At 43.9% G+C, this 20986-nt stretch overlaps 1 protein-coding gene across 2 annotated transcripts in view; it reads right to left on the bottom strand.

Moving 5' to 3' along the window:
- LOC106577097 (heterogeneous nuclear ribonucleoprotein L-like) overlaps window positions 1-11164 on the bottom strand; it is a 64641-nt gene extending 53477 nt beyond the window's left edge. For both annotated transcript variants that reach the window (XM_014154833.2, XM_014154832.2), the window contains exon 1: window positions 10778-11164. In XM_014154833.2, coding sequence (XP_014010308.1) covers window positions 10778-10981 — 204 coding nt within the window. In that variant the 5' untranslated portion in view covers window positions 10982-11164. The remainder of the gene's footprint in view (window positions 1-10777) is intronic.
- Window positions 11165-20986: the final 9822 nt, after the last annotated feature.

Here is a 20986-nt window from a genome sequence, read left to right on the forward strand (position 1 = left end):
TTGTTTAGCTTTAGAATGGACCATTATCATTCACCTGTCGCTAAACAGGGGCAGCATGTCATCTATGCACTTAAACAGCGAATGAAGGATGCTTTTCCCTATGGTTATATACCAGCCAGGTAGGCTATACTCCTGTCGTAAAGAGAAGCAATGTGCTTAACATTAGGAACGTTAAGAAATAAACATAGTAGGTCTAGCCTATAGAAAGCTGATGGGATCCTCTTTTTAATGGAGGCCATCACTCTGTTTTCTCCCACAATTGCATAGCCTATAGAAATGTTGCACAACATGAGCTCATGGGTTCTCATGAAGTGTTTGATTAGATTTTGAAGTGTTTGATTAGAGGACAACAGAGTGCTGAGTACCAGGCAGTTATCAAGTTTGGTAGACTACTAATGACCATCAGCAGCATCAGAGCTTGGAGAAGCCTAAGTACCGTGACTAAACGGTCACGTGGAATTTGACTGCCTTCGTGACTCGTTACCGCCGGTGTGGCGGTAATACGGTCAGCGCAACAGTCCTAGTCAGGACAGACATTTTGAAGGCATGTGGTGTGGGCCTAACACACTCAGTCTACGCCGTAGATACTGTGTCTCAGCAGCAGGAGGAAAAACACACTCCCTATATGTTGCTCTGTATTTTGATCTTACGAGGGGGGTGGAGACTTGTCACTTGAGTATCAATCAATCAAGCTTACTTTCTCCAGCAGTGAGGAGGAAGTAGAGAGAAAAGCCTAGACACACAGACACAGACAGAGGACTCCACATCATAAACACAATGAACAGACCAGGCAGCATGATAGGTCATCTTTACCAATAAGAAAGACCAGGAAGGTTACCTCCAGAAATACATGTTATCTGTGAAATGAACAGTCATCTGCATAAGGGGTCATTGTGGAGTCGAAGGTTGATGAGCTGATGCGAAACTTATACTGATATACTTTCATACACAAACTAATTAAATACACACAAATACATAAACTAATTAAAACACACGCAAATACACAAACTATGAACACGCACAAATACGCAAACGAATTAAACACACACAAATACACAAACTAATTAAACACACAAATACACAAACTAATTAAACACACAAATACACAAACTAATTAAACACACAAATACACAAACTAATTAAACACACAAATACACAAACTAATTAAACACACAAATACACAAACTAATTAAACACACAAATACACAAACTAATTAAACACACACAAATACACAAACTATGAACACATGCTGGACATACACATATAATCACACAAAATCACAATGTCAGTCAGTGCCTTTATCAATCCTTCTTTTCTACTCGCTGCAATTGCCGTAACTGATGTGAGCAGCTGCAAACCCTGAAGCATGTGATCACATGGTGACGGTCTAAAAACACAAAAATGTACCAAAACAAGGAGCATTGTTCCTAGTACTCTAAAGACAGCTTCTACATAAGACCCAGACTTCTAAAGCGCAGAAATACCTTTAGACTGTTAACTCAATCACATAGAATGAACAAAATGTGAGTAACAGGCATAGAACACTAGAATCATAGCACTCGCGCACACACACACGCACCTTCTCAGTGCGTCGCTACGACACACTTAACATATACTGAACAATATAAATGCAACATGCAACAATTTCAACAATTTTACTGACTTACAGTTCATATAAGGAAATCAGTTCATTGAATTAACCCTTTAGATGCTGCATTTATATTTTTGTTCAGTATAGTTCTACAAATACATTAAGGGCATAGGGCAGACCACACATACACAGTCCACTTCAACACCTCCTAACAAACAGGGTCTTAACAACATTAACTTTTAAATCAAACTCATGGAAGATCCCAGGAAGATTAGCTAACTTTACGACGTTAGCTGATGGGGATCCTAATAAAAACATCTTTGTTTTTAAATCAACAGGTTCCTTTGTGGGAGAGCACAGCTAATAAAAGATGGTGAGCACACTTAGTGAAATACAATTACACACACAACACACGCAGTCACCAACACACACACTATACACCCATATGCACACACTCAATCCTTTCTCAGTTTGAAAATAAATTTAATTCGCACATCCCCAAAAGAGCCAGTGGGAAATCGAACACATATTTGCACTGTTCTTCTGGCAACAGTGGAAGACTTGAGATGCTGTAGGAGAAGTCAGGAGGTCACTTCACAGCCTAAAGGAGGAAAACTGGAGACATATGAGAACAAAGTTCCCTCTCACATTCTCTCTAATCTAACAGAGTGTGGAGTGTTGGGGGAGAAGAGGAGAGAGAGGGAGGAAGAAGGGAGGAGATGGGAGCTAGAAAGCTGGAGTCTGTCACTGAGTGAATTCCCTGGGAGGAGGTTGTAATGGGAGGCTTTCTACAGAGTGGTCTGTAAGCAGCAGGAGGCTCCACACACACAAACACACTCTGTCAGCACTGCTAGAATTACCTAAGGCAGATCATGCTTTTGGAAATTGGAAAGTTTTGAGCGCCTTTATCAAAATAACGTCAGCTTAAAAAGAACAACTTGAAATTTATATTTTTACCTTTATGTTTTTTATTCAACCTTTGACCCTTTGTTGTGCCTTGGATTTGACTTGAAATGTTTAATATATTCTGGCACACTAGGTAGGCTACAATGTTTGCACTGGTAAATAGGCTATTGAGTTACACAAACTAAACAAATATACAAAACTACACCACTGAACAAACCATACACACATAACCACATTTACACTACAAAACCATACACTCGTGCTCAGCAGCCATCAAAACAGTGCTTACAGTGGACATCAAACAAGACTTCCAACTGCATGAGTTCAAACGTGCTTTATTGTTGTCTTGAAATAATATTGTTTTTCACTAATCTCAGAAACCGGGTTTTGATTTGGAACAGTCTAGTAGTCTCTTCCACAGACTTTCAGACAACTTGCTTGTCTTCTCTCTTCTCTACTGGGTGCAGACTGTCTCAACTAGGGATGTGCACGGTTATTCCAATATTCCAATATCTGACGGGCATTAGAATTCGAATAATTGTCTGACAAATAAAATATTTTAACACTGAATAACATTTTTCAAAATTAAATAAAAATATATATTTGACATTGTTACATACAAGGATATACCATGACATTTCAAACGATTAATTTAATAAAACTACAAACTTTTCAGTGCAGTTTTTATGACGTGTGCCCCATAAAACGACCGGTAGTCTTCACGTGTGTACAGTGAGGGAAAAAAGTATTTGATCCCATGCTGATTTTGTACTTTTGCCCACTGACAAAGAAATGATCAGTCTATAATTTTAATGGTAGGTTTATTTGAACAGTGAGAGACAGAATAACAACAACAAAAATCCAGAAAAACGCATGTCAAAAATTTTATAAATTGATTTGCATTTTAATGAGGGAAATAAGTATTTGACCCCCTCTCAATCAGAAAGATTTCTGGCTCCCAGGTGACTTTTATACAGGTAACGAGCTGAGATTAGGAGCACACTCTTAAAGGGAGTGCTCTAATCTCAGTTTGTTACCTGTATAAAAGACATCTGTCCACAGAAGCAATCAATCAATCAGATTCCAAACTCTCCACCATGGCCAAGACCAAAGAGGTCTCCAAGGATGTCAGGGACAAGATTGTAGACCTACACAAGGCTGGAATGGGCTACAAGACCATCGCCAAGCAGCTTGGTGAGAAGGTGACAACAGTTGGTGCGATTATTCGCAAATGGAAGAAACACAAAAGAACTGTCAATCTCCCTCGGCCTGGGGCTCCATGCAAGATCTCACCTCGTGGAGTTGCAATGATCATGAGAACTGTGAGGAATCAGCCCAGAACTACACGGGAGGATCTTGTCAATGATCTCAAGGCAGCTGGGACCATAGTCACCAAGAAAACAATTGGTAACACACTACACCGTGAAGGACTGAAATCGCCCGCAAGGTCCCCCTGCTCAAGAAAGCACATATACATGCCTGTCTGAAGTTTGCCAATGAACATCTGAATGATTCAGAGGACAACTGGGTGAAAGTATTGTGGTCAGATGAGACCAAAATGGAGCTCTTTGGCATCAACTCAACTCGCCGTGTTTGGAGGAGGAGGAATGCTGCCTATGACCCCAAGAGCACCATCTCCACCGTCAAACATGGAGGTGGAAACATTATGCTTTGGGGGTGTTTTTCTGCTAAGGGGACAGAACAACTTCACCGCATCAAAGGGACGATGGACGGGGCCATGTACCGTCAAATCTTGGGTGAGAACCTCCTTCCCTCAGCCAGGGCATTGAAAATGGGTCGTGGATGGGTATTCCAGCATGACAATGACCCAAAACACATGGCCAAGGCAACAAAGGAGTGGCTCAAGAAGAAGCACATTAAGACCTTAATCCCATAGAAAATCTGTGGAGGGAGCTGAAGGTTCGAGTTGCCAAACGTCAGCCTCGAAACCTTAATGACTTGGAGAAGATTGCAAAGAGGAGTGGGACAAAATCCCTCCTGAGATGTGTGCAAACCTGGTGGCCAACTACAAGAAACGTCTGACCTCTGTGATTGCCAACAAGGGTTTTACCACCAAGTACTAAGTCATGTTTTGCAGAGGGGTCAAATACTTATTTCCCTCATTAAAATGCAAATCATTTTATAACATTTCTGACATGCGTTTTTCTGGATTTTTTTGTTGTTTTTCTGTCTCTCACTGTTCAAATAAACCTACCATTAAAATTATAGACTGATCATTTCTTTGTTAGTGGGCAAATGTACAAAATCAGCAGGGGATCAAATACTTTTTTCCCTCACTGTAATATTTGAATAATGAAATTATTTTAAATCCCCCATCCCTAGTCTCAATTTCTGTCTGCTTGTATCTTAATCTCTCCCTTCGTCAGTCTCTCTCTTTTCCATCGTCTTCAAAGACGGTGTAATATATAAATACATTCTGTGCCACAGGCTCAAACACCATTTTTAAACGTATTTTTCTTAATCGTTTAGGTGTGACATTTAGTCATGGACTTGTCTGTCTCTGTCACTATGTCGATAGGGAACCTATTGACTTACTGTATACAAAAATGTTTTATAGCCCTCTCTCTCTCTAAAACCTCTCTCTCTCTTTCTTTATCTCTCGCTGTCTCTCTCTCTCTCTCCTCTACCTCTTTATCACTCTCTGTCTCTCTCTCTATGTCTTTATCTCTCTCTCCAGCCCATGGCTGGTTTTCAGTAGCAGTCCCAGCTGTCATATTACCAGTAGTGATGATTCAGAAGACACTCTGCCCTCTCAGGAGGTCACCCCCAGCCTCAGTCCATTATATCCTGTCACCCTGCATCACACAGCAGCACCCAGTCCACACACACACACACACACACACACACACACACACACACACACACACACACACACACACACACACACACACACACACACACACACACACACACACACACACACACACACACACACACACACACAAACCTGGTCTGTCTGCAGTCCATGCTGCCTGCAAGGTCGCTCTCACATACACATGCGCACGCACGCAGGCACACGCACATACAAACACACACACAGTTACACACACAGTCACACACACACAACCAAACACATCAGCAATGAGGAGAGGTCCCAGCACTATCTGCTGCCTGCATACCAGATTAGAAAATGAAAATCAATATGCAATTTCTTAGATATCCACATAACTGTTTATGGCGGGACCAATCCCATTAAAGCGCATGGCAGGATGGAGAAAAATAAAATTGTCATCATGTTGAATTCCAGGTGTTAACCATGCACAAACCCAGCATCGGCATCCAGCACTCAGATATCAGGTCGGCCTATATGCTACCTAATTGGGCAGCCTGGTCTCATAGACTAGACGTAAAATAGTAAATGTAAATCCTGGAGACTCAAATTAGTATGATATGTTAATGTTTAACCTCTTGACGTTACCCTAGGATAGGGGGCGCCACAGCGCATTTTGGAAAAAATTCGTGCCCATTTTCAACGGCCTACTAATCAGACTCAGAAGCTAGGATATGCATATAATTAATACCTGTGGATAGAAAACACCCTAAAGTTTCTAAAACTGTTTGAATGGTGTCTGTGAGTATAACAGAACTCATATGGCAGTCAAAACCCCGAGACAGATGGAAACAGGAAGTGGAATTCTGAATTGCGAACTCAACTTCATCACGTTGCCTATTAATCACACCGTGAGATATCGTTTATTGAGCACTTCCTATTGCTTCCACAAGATGTCGCCAGTCTTTACAAAGTGTTTTGAGCCTTCTACTGTCGAAACTCAGTGAATGAGACGCGTTGGAAATTGGTCACAGCGGGAGGGCCATCACCATTATGACGCCGGCGGCCCTGTCTACCCCCACCTTTGGAAACGTTTTGAAACACATTGAAATCGTCCCCCTCGAATCTTATTGGCTCTCTTGTTGAAACAGGCACTGAAGATTTATGTTATACAACGTTTGACATGTTTGAACGAACCTAAATGGGAAAAAATTGCTTTTTTCCGACACGGCTGTCCCGCGGCCGGCAGAGCTTTGGAATACTGCCTTCAGACGCGCTAACAACAGCAAGCTAATGGAACATAAAGGATGGACTTTTTTGACCGAAAATACATCTGTTGTGGACCTGGGATTCCTGGAAGTGCTTTCTGATGAAGACAACTAAAGGTAAGGGATTATTGACAATATTATACAACATTAGATGTGATATGCGATTGTTCCAAGATGGCGCCGAGCTGTATTTACCAGCTCATTTTCTGAGTATCGCATCCCCTTTTATCGCTAAGTGTGATTACCCAGTAAAGTTATTTTTAAATCTGGTATGACAGGTGCTTTCAAGAGATATTCATCTATAAATCTTAGAATGACAATATTACATTTTAAACATGTTTTCGAATAGTAATTCAGTAAATTGTAGCACTGTTTCATCGGATGCTTTTGACGGGAAAATAGTTAGTCAACGTCAGACGCCGATGTAAAATGCTGTTTTCATATATAAATATGAACTTTATTGAACAAAAGAATGCATGCATTGTGTAACATGATGTCCTAGGTGTGTCATCTGATGAAATTTGTAAAAGGTTAGTGCTGCATTTAGCTGTTTTTTGGTTATTTGTGATGCTTGTGGTTGGTCGGAAAATGGCTATGTTGCTGCTTTTTACGATGGACTCCTCTAACATAATCTAATGATTTGCTTTTCCTGTAAAACCTTTTTGAAATTGGACGACGTGGGTCGATTCAGGAGAGGTGTATCTATAAAACGAAATGATTATTTTTTTATTTTTATTTTTTCAAATTATTACATTTTGTTATGCTAATGGAGATATGATTTTTCGCTGGATTTTGATCCCGCTGACGGGATGAGACGCTATGGCTAGGGGGCAGTATTTTCACGGCCGGATAAAAAACTTACCCGATTTAATCTGATTATTACTCCTGCCTAGAAACTAGAATATGCATATCATTATTAGCTTTGGATAGAAAACACTCTAAAGTTTCTAAAACTGTTTGAATGGTGTCTGTGAGTATAACAGAACTCATTTGGCAGGCCAAAACCTGAGAAGATTCCATGCAAGAAGTGCCCTGTCTGACAATTTCTTGGCCTTCTTGATTATCTCTATCCATTACAGGGGATCTCTGCTGTTACGTGACACTTCCTACGGCTCCCATGGGCTCTCAGAAGGCGGCAAAAAGCTGAATCGTGGCTTTGCACGCTCTGGCTGAAAAAAAGTAGCGCGTTTGGATAGTGGCTGCTCACAGTACTGTGAGACTCAAGCGCGTGCACGAGGGGACTCCATGTTTTATTTTTGAACGAAAACCACCGCTCCCGGTCGGAATATTATCGCTTTTTTACGAGAAAAATTGCATAAAAATTGATTTTAAACAGCGGTAATGGAATATTTAGAAATGTTTTGTCACGAAATGCGTCATGCGCGTGACCCTTATTTACACTTCGGATAGTGTCTTAAACGCACGAACAAAACGCCGTTATTTGGATATAACTATGGAATATTTTGAACCAAACCAACATTTGTTATTGAAGTAGCAGTCCTGGGAGTGCATTCTGATGAAGAACACCAAAGGTAATCAAACTTTTCTAATAGTAAATCTGACTTTGGTGAAGGCTAAACTTGCTGAGTGTCTAAATAGCTAGCCCGTGATGCCGGGCTATGTACTCAGAATATTGCAAAATGTGCTTTCACCGAAAAGCTATTTTAAAATCGGACACCTCGATTGCACAAAGGAGTTCTGTATCTATAATTCTTAAAATAATTGTTATGTTTTTTGTGAACGTTTATCGTGAGTAATTTAGTAAATTCACTGGAAGTGTTCGGTGGGAATGCTAGTTCTGAACGTCACATGCTAATGTAAAAAGCTGTTTTTTGATATAAATATGAACTTGATTGAACAAAACATGCATGTATTGTATAACATAATGTCCTAGGGTTGTCATCTGATGAAGATCATCAAAGGTTAGTGCTGCATTTAGCTGTGGTTTTGTTTTTTGTGACATTATATGCTAGCTTGAAAAATGGGTGTCTGATTATTTCTGGCTGGGTACTCTGCTGACATAATCTAATGTTTTGCTTTCGCTGTAAAGCCTTTTTGAAATCGGACAGTGTGGTTAGATAAAGGAGAGTCTTGTCTTTAAAATGCTGTAAAATAGTCATATGTTTGAAAAATTGAAGTTTTTGTATTTTTGAGGAATTTGTAATTCGCGCCACGCCTATCATTAGATATTGGAGCAGCTGTTCCGCTAGCGGAACGTCTAGATGCAAGAGGTTAACACTAACCCCTAGCCTAGCTAACGCTAGCTAACGCTAGCTAACATCAGTGTTAGCCAACTAGCTAACATTAGCCACAACAAATTGGAATTCATAACATATCATACACTTTGCAAATTCGTAACATATCATACAAGATGGATGATGGACATCCACAAATGAATACATACCATACGAAACATATTATACTAAATGGAGTGTCTCAGATTTCCATATAGAATAATACAAAATGCACTGAGTCCAGGTTGAATTGGGATGAATCTGATATGCCTAAAAATAAAAACATAGGTATTGTGAAGCATATTTGGCAAACAGCATCTAATTTAAATGTAGAATCACATTAGCCTATTGTCAGGTGTTCACGGTTCACGTTATAAGCTACAGGTGGATGTGTGGACCACTGTGGATGTTGTTGTTGCTCGTCCATTTGATGTAGAGACATTAGTTGGGAGAGAGTGCAGATAAGACGCGTCCTCCACCGCAGGTTGTGACATCAGGCAGCTGAATCTGTCTTGCCGGTGGCAGACTCGTAGCTTTTCCATGGTGATAAGGGGAAAAGCCGATCAACGGACTAAAGATCTGCACTGCCTGAGGTAGCAAAGACCAAAACACTGCATAGCTAATCTAGATAATGCGTTCAATGCCTCCCCAGGCCAGGACCGGTTTATGATCATCTGCGGAGAAAATGGAGCAGAGATACGGACACAGAGCAGGGAGCTGGTTTCTCTTCCCACATTGCTGTCTGTTGTTGATCTCAAAGCAAGGCATGCTGGGCTGTATTCTGCACCCCGCGGAGGTTGAAGTGAGATAAATCAGATCTAAAACATCAGGATTCTCAGTTACACTGGACAACTCAGTAGACTGGTTTACAATCCAAAGACTCACTTCCCTCTTTACACGCCGGGGTCCTCTTCTCTTCTGCAGAGTTAAACGTGTTTCTGTAGACTTATTATACGTTTGTAGACTATTTACTTTTAATTATACTTTGCACTCACTGTATATAGACTTTTTTCCCCTACTGTATTATTGACTGTATGTTTTGTTTATTCCATATGTAACTCTGTGTTGTTGTATGTGTCGAATAGCTATGCTTTATCTTGACCGGGTTGCAGTTGCAAATGAGAACTTGTTCTCAACTAGCCTACCTGGTTAAATAAAGGTTAAATATATATATATTTTTTTTAAATACTAAACTAGTCATGTCATGGTAAAGTCTGTTGCAGGGCATGAGCAGGTCTTCACATAACTCAATTCCAGACATTAGACAACAGAAGTGAAGATGTTCCCATTCACATCTGTAGCCTATCCAAAGCGAGCAACCCCAAAGACTAGACTATACTCTGACAGTGTAGCACAGTCTACAGACTATCTATGTAAGCCGTGCAAATCACGTCATCATGTCACTATGTACTTTTACAGAGGACATTTCCAAAATGAATTGCTAATAATAGTAATATTAGGCCAAGTGACATCACCAACTTAACAAATCTCATTCAATATTCGTGACATGTCACTATCATAGTAGGCCTAAAACTACAGTAGTCAATGAGGGTTCAGTATGTTTCAACTCCTCTGTAAAGAACTTGCTTTTTCTGCAGTTTGATGTTATGCATCAATTGTCCAATAAATCAGTTATAATCCATGTAATTTGGATCATATTACAATCCCGTTTAACTTCAACACGTGGGCATCTAGTCTGAAGTAGAAAATAACTATCGGCTGCCCATACATTTTACGATGTTTACCTGGTGAGGGTACCCTACATGTGAAACAACCTGTCAATTGACATCTTGACTGCAAAGAGCAGACAGGTTATCAAACACAGAGGAACACAATGAATGAATAGCTTATAGATAGGCTAGGCTAATATTTCAGTAGCAACATTGTCACCATTGTGTCACCATTGCCAAACAATCCTAGTAATGTTACGAAACATTGTAACAGATCAGATTCAGATATATATATTCGATGGCCGCGCTTCCCTACCCGTCTTGCAGGTCCGTATTTCGTTGTGGTCCACAGGGCTTTTTTCTCGGCTCCTACATTCTCTACATCTCCGAGCAGCCCTGCAGACTCCGAGTCTGAGTCCTCTCCCTCCTCCAGCTCCTCGCCCTCCTCCACCTCTGCCGTCTTCAGTCGCTTCGGCGCCCTCCCATACTCCCCTTCCTCGTATTCTTCAACAAGTGACATGGCTCTTCAGATGGACAGCGATTGAACCCTTCTTTATCTGGAAATAGAGCGTGAAGACGGACTAGTGGTGCGTCGAAAGTTCCCTCTCGTTCTTTTTCGTAAATGTCTCTGGCGTAGCGTGCATCAATGAAAGCTGAATGTCCTTCTGTAACGCGTCCTCCTCCGCGGTTCTGTACCAGAGAGCTGCCCAGAGAAGGTGAGTGGAGAGAACCCACCCAGCACGTCCCTCATTGGACAGTCTGTGCTTGCTACTTAGGAATGCATCTACCGATTGGCCAGTATTTGTGTGTCAACACAGAAAGCCGTCGCTCTCCAGTTTCCATATTATGCAGTAAAGAAGTACGCAGAAATTATTGCCGCTGCTCGAGCTGTCATATCTCCTGCGACAGAAATAATGTTTGAATTCGAAAATTGCAACATAATAGTGATACCATTGCATTTTTGTTCCTAGCTAATGTTGACATCACTGATGATTCTTTGAGCCTTTTAAAGATGGGAGAAAATATCTGAAGTCCTGATACAACTCTCCTGCCCCAAGTTATAGCTGCAGATATGAGAATCTCCTAAAAGTGCAGAAGAAGCCATTTTCCCTCAGTTGGGGAGATAACAATCACAGCACCATCCACCTCCTTTGGTAGAGCATAGGCCTTCTACCAAACCAATCTCCCACAGAGCCACGGGAACCATCCTGGGACCCCTTTTCAACACTTCCAGAAGTGTTGCCACAGCACCCGATAGTTGGTGCACATATTTGTATTGCACCTGGTCAGGAATGGAATTTAAGAATTTTGGGCACTGGACAGACCTGACGAAGATCCGGTTCGGATCGAAACGTTGTCTGAAAAGTACTAGCCTTGGGCTAGCTTAATTTCCATATTTGCACCTGATATATGCCTACTTTAGTCTATTGCCTGGTTCTCTAAAGTTCCCACTAAGATGCTAGACCTGAGTGCGTCCAAGAGCTGAGAAGATCCTCCAGCTTAGTGGAACAGCCATCCGCTCCAAATTCTTACAGCCAGTGGTATATTGTTGAGAATCATAACTACAGTCAAGAGAAAGCCTTTCCACGGTACTAGACTAGTAGATGTGACTGAAATCTGTTTATCTATATAACCAAGGTTGTAAATTGGCCATTGGGCTTCCTGATTCTGCATCATGCTCGGATGAAACACACAATACCCAGTGTCCTCTGATTAATCAATAGCTCTAAACAAAGTTTCTGGATTCAGACTCTCTATGCTTCAGGCTTGGGTGTGTCAGTTTCACATGTACAGAAACCCAATATTTCCTTACCTTCTCAGTTTTATATGCTGTCCTTGTGCACTCTAGAGTCTTTGCCCACCTAAATAATATCGGTAGGCTAAACGCACTAGCTTAAATTGACAATCTATGCCTAATGTTTATTCAACGTCCACCTCTCTTCTTCACAGAGAAAGCCTGGCTGTCCCTGGATGACATGGGAGCTGTGTTTGTTAAAGCTTCAAACGGAGGCTTCCGTCTGATAATCGGGGTCGTGTTGAAGCCACGGGAGGCTGCTGAGGGGAGGACTGCTAATAATAATAATGTCTGGAACCAGAAACCATGTATTTGATACCATTCCACTTTTTCCGCTCCAGCCATTACCACAAGCCCATCCTCCCCAACTAAGTTGCCACCAATCTCCTGTTGTTGAAACCCCTGAGACACTCCCCTATAGACCCTGTTAAAGCGAGAGATGTCACCTCATCATCATCTTCCTCTGACCCTACACACAGAGGAACCAAACAACTGGGTGTTTCCTTCATCTCCTCATCATGACCTGAGAGTCAGGTTACACCTCAGCATAAAGGGAAGCATGTGTTGCACTTAAATGTTTTGTATGTCATTGTTTTGTATGACACTGTTTTGTGTGACACTGTTTTGTATGGCGCTGTTTTGTATGACACTGTTTTGTATGGCGCTGTTTTGTATGACACTGTTTTGTATGACACTGTTTTGTATGACACTGTTTTGTATGGCGCTGTTTTGTATGACACTGTTTTGTATGGCGCTGTTTTGTATGGCGCTGTTTTGTATGACACTGTTTTGTATGGCGCTGTTTTGTATGACACTGTTTTGTATGGCGCTGTTTTGTATGGCGCTGTTTTGTATGGCGCTGTTTTGTATGAAAATGTTTTGTATGGCGCTGTTTTGTACGACGCTGTTTTGTATGGTGCTGTTTTGTATGGCATTGTTTTGTATGACACTGTTTTGTATGACACTGTTTGGATGGCACTGCCTAAATTGTAGGGGCAGCAGGGTGGAGGCCAGAGGAGCTACCATATAAATGTTGTATGAGGTCTGTACAATTAATTTCTTCTCATTGATGTAGGAGGCGTTGAAAGGATATTCAAGGACTTCAAGATCGAAGCTTTGATCCTTGCTTCGTCGTTCCTTAATTTTACAATGTGCTCCACATATTTGAGGTTTTACGCAAGCATTGACTTACTCTATTGTCAGAAAAACTCTCACAATTTTAGTGCGTTATTCAAACCTCTTATGCCTGTTTACTCTCACTTTCCCCTATGTTCCTTTGTCTTTATGCTCCACCCTTCTCTCTTCCCTGTTGAGATACTTGTCAAGTATTGAGCTGCATGCTTCAGATTCAGCGTTGGGTAGGTTACTTTCTAAATGTAATCCGTTACAGTTACTAGTTACCTGTCCAAAATTATAATCAATAATGTAACTTTTGGATTGCCCAAACTCAGTAACATAATCTGATTACATTCAGTTACTTTTAGATTACTTTCCCCTTAAGAGGCATTAGAAGAAGACAAAAATGTATGTTACCAACTGATTTATTCTGCAGTAGATGTCATTCAATGTTAAAGTCTACATAGCTGCCGATATATAGATGTTACATTTTACTTTATGGGTTGGTTATGTAGGCTTCTTCTAACCTATCGCTTTCTACTACATATAATACAATTAAATTATATATTTACATTAAAAACCAAAGTCTATCAGAATTCCAGTCATTCCAATAAATGTTATACCCCTTGATCTTCAAGAATAGGACTTGGAAATATGGAAGTATAGATTAGCCAAATTGTTTTACCTGAGCATGACCCCAAAACAGAGGACTTATTAGCCAGCCCTACGCTGTTTATGATTTTGTTGTCATAGAGGACTTATTGGGCTCATTGATTTGAGTAGAAAAATAAACGTTGCGCTCATGGAAAGGCATGCTTTGAGCACTACTGAAAAGTGCTATTTACACGTGAAAAATGAATGCCATATGCTGCATTTGCTATAGGCCTATTGTTTACCTTTTTGTTGGTGACACTTTGATATCTTATCTTAATAATATGCAGCTGTTGAAAGGGCAAATCCACAGATGAAACAATAACAAAATGGACACCCCGCCTCTGTTTTGATAAAAAGCTGAGGGATGGGCCAGGAGAAATGTAACTACTCTCAGATTAATAGACAGAGCTATGGATGCAAGGATTGACCATCCATGATATCAAACATATTATTTTAAACATGTTATGAAGCTATACAGTGTCTGTTTACATTTACAATGTTTACAAACATTGGAAAAAAACATGCTTATATTTTAGTTTATCATGGGGTATGACAGTTGAACTAAGCTCATGAGCCATTTATAAGTTATATTCTTCAAGAATCAATGGATATATATATATATGTATGATTTATAAGTCCAAAAATGGATGTAGCAACTACAGATTGCCCATTTTTATTTAACTAGGCAAGTCAGTTAAGAACAAATTCTTATTTTCAATGACAGCCTAGGAACAGTGTGTTAACTGCCTTGTTCAGGGGCAGAACGACAGATCTTTACCGTGTTAGCTCAGGGATTCGATCTTGCAACCTTGCAGTTACTAGTCCAATGCTCTAACCACTAGGCTACCTGCCGCCCTTTAAGTCTATCAAAAGGGGCCTCCCGGGTGGCGCAGTGGTCTAAGGCACTGCATCGTGCCAACAGAGACTCTGGGTTCGAGCCCAGGCTCTGTCGCAGCTGGCCGTGACCGGGAGGCCCATGGGGCAGCGCACAATTGGCCCAGCGTTGTCTGGGTTAGGGAGGGTTTGGCCGGCAGGGATATCCTTGTCTCATCGTGCACTAGCAACTCCTGTGGTGGGCCGGGTGCAGTGCACGTTGCCAGGTGTACGGTGTTTCCTCAGACACATTGGTGTGGCTGGCTTCCAGGTTGGATGTGCAGTGTGGCTTGGCTTGGTTGGGTTGCGCTGTGTTTCGGAGGATGCATGGCTCTCGACCTTTGCCTCTACCTTTGATATCCTTATCGCCGTAGACTAACCCACTGTAAGACATATATTGGACTGTAGCCTACAAAAGTCTCTTCCTGCGCTTTTCCCGCAATCGCTCAAACACATTGGTGTGTCATCATAGTGGTCTCTGACTTGTGGTGGGTTAAGTTCCTTGCTCAAGGACACACACACACACACTATCCTCGTGTGGATCTGAAAGGTATTCAAAATCCCCTTAACCTTAAAATAGCCTTTCTCTTCATGGGGACGTGAGGAAGGTCCCCACGAGGGAGAATTTTTCTTATTTTACTATCCTTGTGGGGACATTTGGGGTTTTCAGGTCCTCATGAGGATAGAAGAACAAGACCACAAATACACACACACACACTCACAGATACACACTATTGCCTCACTTCCTCTTCAGTGCTAGGTGTTTTTTTTCTCCCAGTTGCAGTTCCTCATTTGGACGACTTAAACATTACGAGTGAATCTTAATATGTGCCAATGGGAGATTTGCATATCTCAAGAGCCTTCAATAGCATTTTACATTTACGTAATTTAGCAGACGCTAAATCCAAAGCAATTTACAGTAGGTAATGAGCGCATACATTTTCGTACTGGTCACCCGTGGGAATCAAACCCACAAACCTGGCATTGCAATCGCAGGAAGTGTGACTAGCATGTTACACACACTTCTTGTTACATCTGCGTCCAACTCACACCCTCAAACAGGGAGATCACTAGGATGCAGCTCACTTTCCAGCGAACACTCTGAAACACCTGGATCTCCTCAACTCGGCTCACTGTCCAGATCCCAATCACCTGAATTCTAATCACCTGTTCACAATCCTCTATGTCATTATCACACACTATTTAGTTCAGTTCTTTGCACCCCATCACTGTGAGGTATTGTTTGTTTTGTGACACACGTCTTTCAGAGTGCTGGGTTTCCTGTGGTTTACTCCTCCCGTGGATGATAGTTTTTGTCTGCCTCACTAACGATGCCTTTTTGCCTATTCCCTGCCTGTACTTTAGCCTATCGGATTTCCTGTTATTTACCTATTGCCTGATCTCCTGGACTACGTTACTAGCCTTTTCCCTGCCTGTACTGTTGCCCTTTTGGACCCCCTGTGTATGACCTTCTGCCTGCCTCTGGACCCAGCTACCCGCCTCCTCCTGTGGTCCATTACATTAAACACCTGCTGCGCCCTACGCTTGAAACCAGCTCTCTTTCTCCCCTTGTGTTCATTACACTTGTTTTGATATCTCGGTCCTATACAAAGGCAATCAAGCATGAACGTCCTACTTGTTGGGGGTGATTGTGACTGAGTAGTAGCTTTATCCATGCTCATGTATCACTTACTCCAACCACCAGTTACTATGCTGTGTACTCTGTGGGCCTTTTCCTTACACAATCTCAGTCTCCACTCTCCAACAAGACATTCCTGCCTGATTTGTCTGTGTTATCAAAGCAGAGCATGTGGATAAAGAAGGGTGTGGAGGTGTGTGTGTGTGTACACGTGTGCATGCAAGCAACAAGATTGATAATATTCCTACATCAGACCAACAGGTGGCACACCACCCTCTGACCCCCTGTCCAGTAGATCACTACCCTCTGACCCCCTGTCCAGTAGATCACTACCCTCTGACCCCCTGTCCAGTAGATCGCTACCCTCTGACCTCCCTGTCCAGTAGATCACCACCCTCTGACCCCCTGTCCAGTAGATCACCACCCTCTGACCTCCCTGTCCAGTAGATCGCTACCCTCTGACCTCCCTGTCCAGTAGATCACTACCCTCTGATCCCCTGTCCAGTAGATCGCTACCCTCTGACCCCCTGTCCAGTAGATCACTACCCTCTGACCTCCCTGTCCAGTAGATCACTACCCTCTGACCCCCTGTCCAGTAGATCACTACCCTCTGACCCCCTGTCCAGTAGATCACCACCCTCTGACCCCCTGTCCAGTAGATCACTACCCTCTGACCCCCTGTCCAGTAGATCACTACCCTCTGACCCCCTGTCCAGTAGATCACTACCCTCTGACCCCCTGTCCAGTAGATCACCACCCTCTGACCCCCTGTCCAGTAGATCACCACCCTCTGACCCCCCTGTCCAGTAGATCACCACCCTCTGACCCCCCTGTCCAGTAGATCACTACCCTCTGACCTCCCTGTCCAGTAGATCACTACCCTCTGACCCCCCTGTCCAGTAGATCACCACCCTCTGACCCCCCTGTCCAGTAGATCACTACCCTCTGACCCCCTGTCCAGTAGATCACCACCCTCTGACCCCCTGTCCAGTAGATCACCACCCTCTGACCCCCCTGTCCAGTAGATCACCACCCTCTGACCCCCTGTCCAGTAGATCACCACCCTCTGACCCCCTGTCCAGTAGATCACCACCCTCTGACCCCCTGTCCAGTAGATCACTACCCTCTGACCCCCTGTCCAGTAGATCGCTACCCTCTGACCTCCCTGTCCAGTAGATCACTACCCTCTGACCCCCTGTCCAGTAGATCACTACCCTCTGACCCCCCTGTCCAGTAGATCACCACCCTCTGACCCCCTGTCCAGTAGATCACCACCCTCTGACCCCCTGTCCAGTAGATCACCACCCTCTGACCTCCCTGTCCAGTAGATCACTACCCTCTGACCTCCCTGTCCAGTAGATCACCACCCTCTGACCTCCCTGTCCAGTAGATCACCACCCTCTGACCCCCTGTCCAGTAGATCACCACCCTCTGACCTCCCTGTCCAGTAGATCACTACCCTCTGACCTCCCTGTCCAGTAGATCGCTACCCTCTGACCTCCCTGTCCAGTAGATCACTACCCTCTGACCTCCCTGTCCAGTAGATCGCTACCCTCTGACCTCCCTGTCCAGTAGATCACTACCCTCTGACCTCCCTGTCCAGTAGATCACTACCCTCTGACCCCCTGTCCAGTAGATCGCTACCCTCTGACCTCCCTGTCCAGTAGATCACCACCCTCTGACCCCCTGTCCAGTAGATCACTACCCTCTGACCTCCCTGTCCAGTAGATCACTACCCTCTGACCCCCTGTCCAGTAGATCACCACCCTCTGACCCCCTGTCCAGTAGATCACCACCCTCTGACCCCCTGTCCAGTAGATCACTACCCTCTGACCCCCTGTCCAGTAGATCGCTACCCTCTGACCTCCCTGTCCAGTAGATCACTACCCTCTGACCTCCCTGTCCAGTAGATCGCTACCCTCTGACCTCCCTGTCCAGTAGATCACTACCCTCTGACCCCCCTGTCCAGTAGATCACTACCCTCTGACCCCCTGTCCAGTAGATCGCTACCCTCTGACCTCCCTGTCCAGTAGATCACCACCCTCTGACCCCCTGTCCAGTAGATCACTACCCTCTGACCCCCTGTCCAGTAGATCACCACCCTCTGACCCCCTGTCCAGTAGATCACTACCCTCTGACCCCCCTGTCCAGTAGATCACTACCCTCTGACCTCCCTGTCCAGTAGATCACTACCCTCTGACCCCCTGTCCAGTAGATCACTACCCTCTGACCCCCTGTCCAGTAGATCACTACCCTCTGACCTCCCTGTCCAGTAGATCACTACCCTCTGACCCCCTGTCCAGTAGATCACTACCCTCTGACCTCCCTGTCCAGTAGATCACTACCCTCTGACCCCCCTGTTCAGTAGATCAGTACCCTCTGACCCCCCTGTTCAGTAGATCACTACCCTCTGACCCCCTGTCCAGTAGATCACTACCCTCTGACCTCCCTGTCCAGTAGATCACTACCCTCTGACCCCCTGTCCAGTAGATCACTACCCTCTGACCCCCTGTCCAGTAGATCAGTACCCTCTGACCCCCTGTCCAGTAGATCACCACCCTCTGACCTCCCTGTCCAGTAGATCACTACCCTCTGACCTCCCTGTCCAGTAGATCGCTACCCTCTGACCTCCCTGTCCAGTAGATCACTACCCTCTGACCTCCCTGTCCAGTAGATCACTACCCTCTGACCCCCTGTCCAATAGATCACCATCCTCTGACCCCCGTCCAGTAGATCACTACCCTCTGACCTCCCTGTCCAGTAGATCACTACCCTCTGACCTCCCTGTCCAGTAGATCACTACCCTCTGACCTCCCTGTCCAGTAGATCACTACCCTCTGACGCCCCTGTCCAGTAGATCAGTATGCCAGTGTGAGTCAAAAGGGTGTTGAACAACAGTGCAACTTGATGTAACGTCTGCTTCCAACTCACACTCTCAAACATATAGATCCCCTGAACACAGTTCACTTTCCAGCCCACTTTCCAGTTTACACTCTCAAACACATAGATCCACTGAATGCGGCTCACTCTCCAGATCCCAATCACCTGAATTCCGATCACCTGTTCACACACCTGTATGTCATTTACACACTCTATTTAGTTCAGTTCTTTGCACCCCATCACTGTGAGGTATTGTTTGTTTTGATACACATTTCTATTCAGAGCTCAGATTTTTTCCAGTATTAGTCCTCCTGTGTATCATAGTTTTGGCCACCCTCACTAACGATGCCTTTTTGCCTATTCCCTGCCTGTACTTTTGCCTATTGGATTTCCTGTCATCAACCTCTTGCCTAATCTCCCGGACTACATTACTAGCCTTTTCTCTGCCTCTACTGTTGCCTTTTTGGACCCCCTGTGTATGACCTTCTGCCTGCCCCTGGACCCAGCTACCTGCCTCCTGTGGTCCTTTACAAATAAACACCTGCTGTGCCCTGTGCTTGAAACCAGCTCTCTTTCTCCCCTCGTATTCATTACATTTGAGTATGTTTAGAATTTTAATCATGATCAGTTTGACTAATGCAACACTCTCTGACGGATATTCCCTCTGGTAGTCTACAGCATCTAATATCAAGATGAATGAGGTGTGGCTTTGACAGTGAGTCTCAGAGGGCAGTTGATGACACAAGACGAAGGAAACCCATAGGGACCCTAGGATCGATCTAGGCTCATTCCCCCTGCTAGCAAACAAAGTGCACCAACTACAATACCTCTCTGCCAATTGGCCTGGACCCTTTGTCGACACGGAGACCCGCCAATCCATCACGACTGGTCTTCTGACGTATTTCGGCCGATGTGCTCTCAACCAGCCTCTGCTTCGTTGATGTCGGTGAAGACCCAACTACTAGCCAAGGCCCGCTAGCTCTCTGAACGCCATGTCTCCCGCTTGCCTAGCGTAGTAACGACTACCGAACGGCTCCCTGTTTCATCCATTGCTGCTCATTGAACCCTATGATCACTCGGCTACACAGCTGATGCCTACTGGATTGTTCATTAACACGGTATTTAATTTTGTTTATCTGTCGGCCCCAGCATAGAATTCAGGCCCTGTGTGTAGCTAACTGACCTTCTCTGCCCATTCATTGCCATTTACCCGTTGTTTTATGTTTACCCATTGTTGTCATAGCCTTCCCAATCAACATCTGTGATTGCTTTATGCCTCCCTCCAATGTCAATATGCCTTGTATACTGATGTTTAGGGTAGCTCTCATTGTTTTTGTTTTACTGTGGAGCCCCTAGTCCTGCTCTATATGCCTCGGTTAGCTCCCTTGCCCCACCTCCCACACATGCAAAGACCGCACCTAGCTTAACTGGCGCTTCCAGAGATGCAGCCTCTCATCATCACTCAATGCCTAGGTTTACTTCCACTGTGCTTGCACCCTACCATGCCCTTGTCTGTGCATTATGCACTGAATCTATACTACCATGCCCAGAAATCTGCTCCTTTTACT

Source organism: Salmo salar, chromosome ssa18 (genome assembly GCF_905237065.1).
Source record: "Salmo salar chromosome ssa18, Ssal_v3.1, whole genome shotgun sequence".
Taxonomy (NCBI): domain Eukaryota; kingdom Metazoa; phylum Chordata; class Actinopteri; order Salmoniformes; family Salmonidae; genus Salmo; species Salmo salar.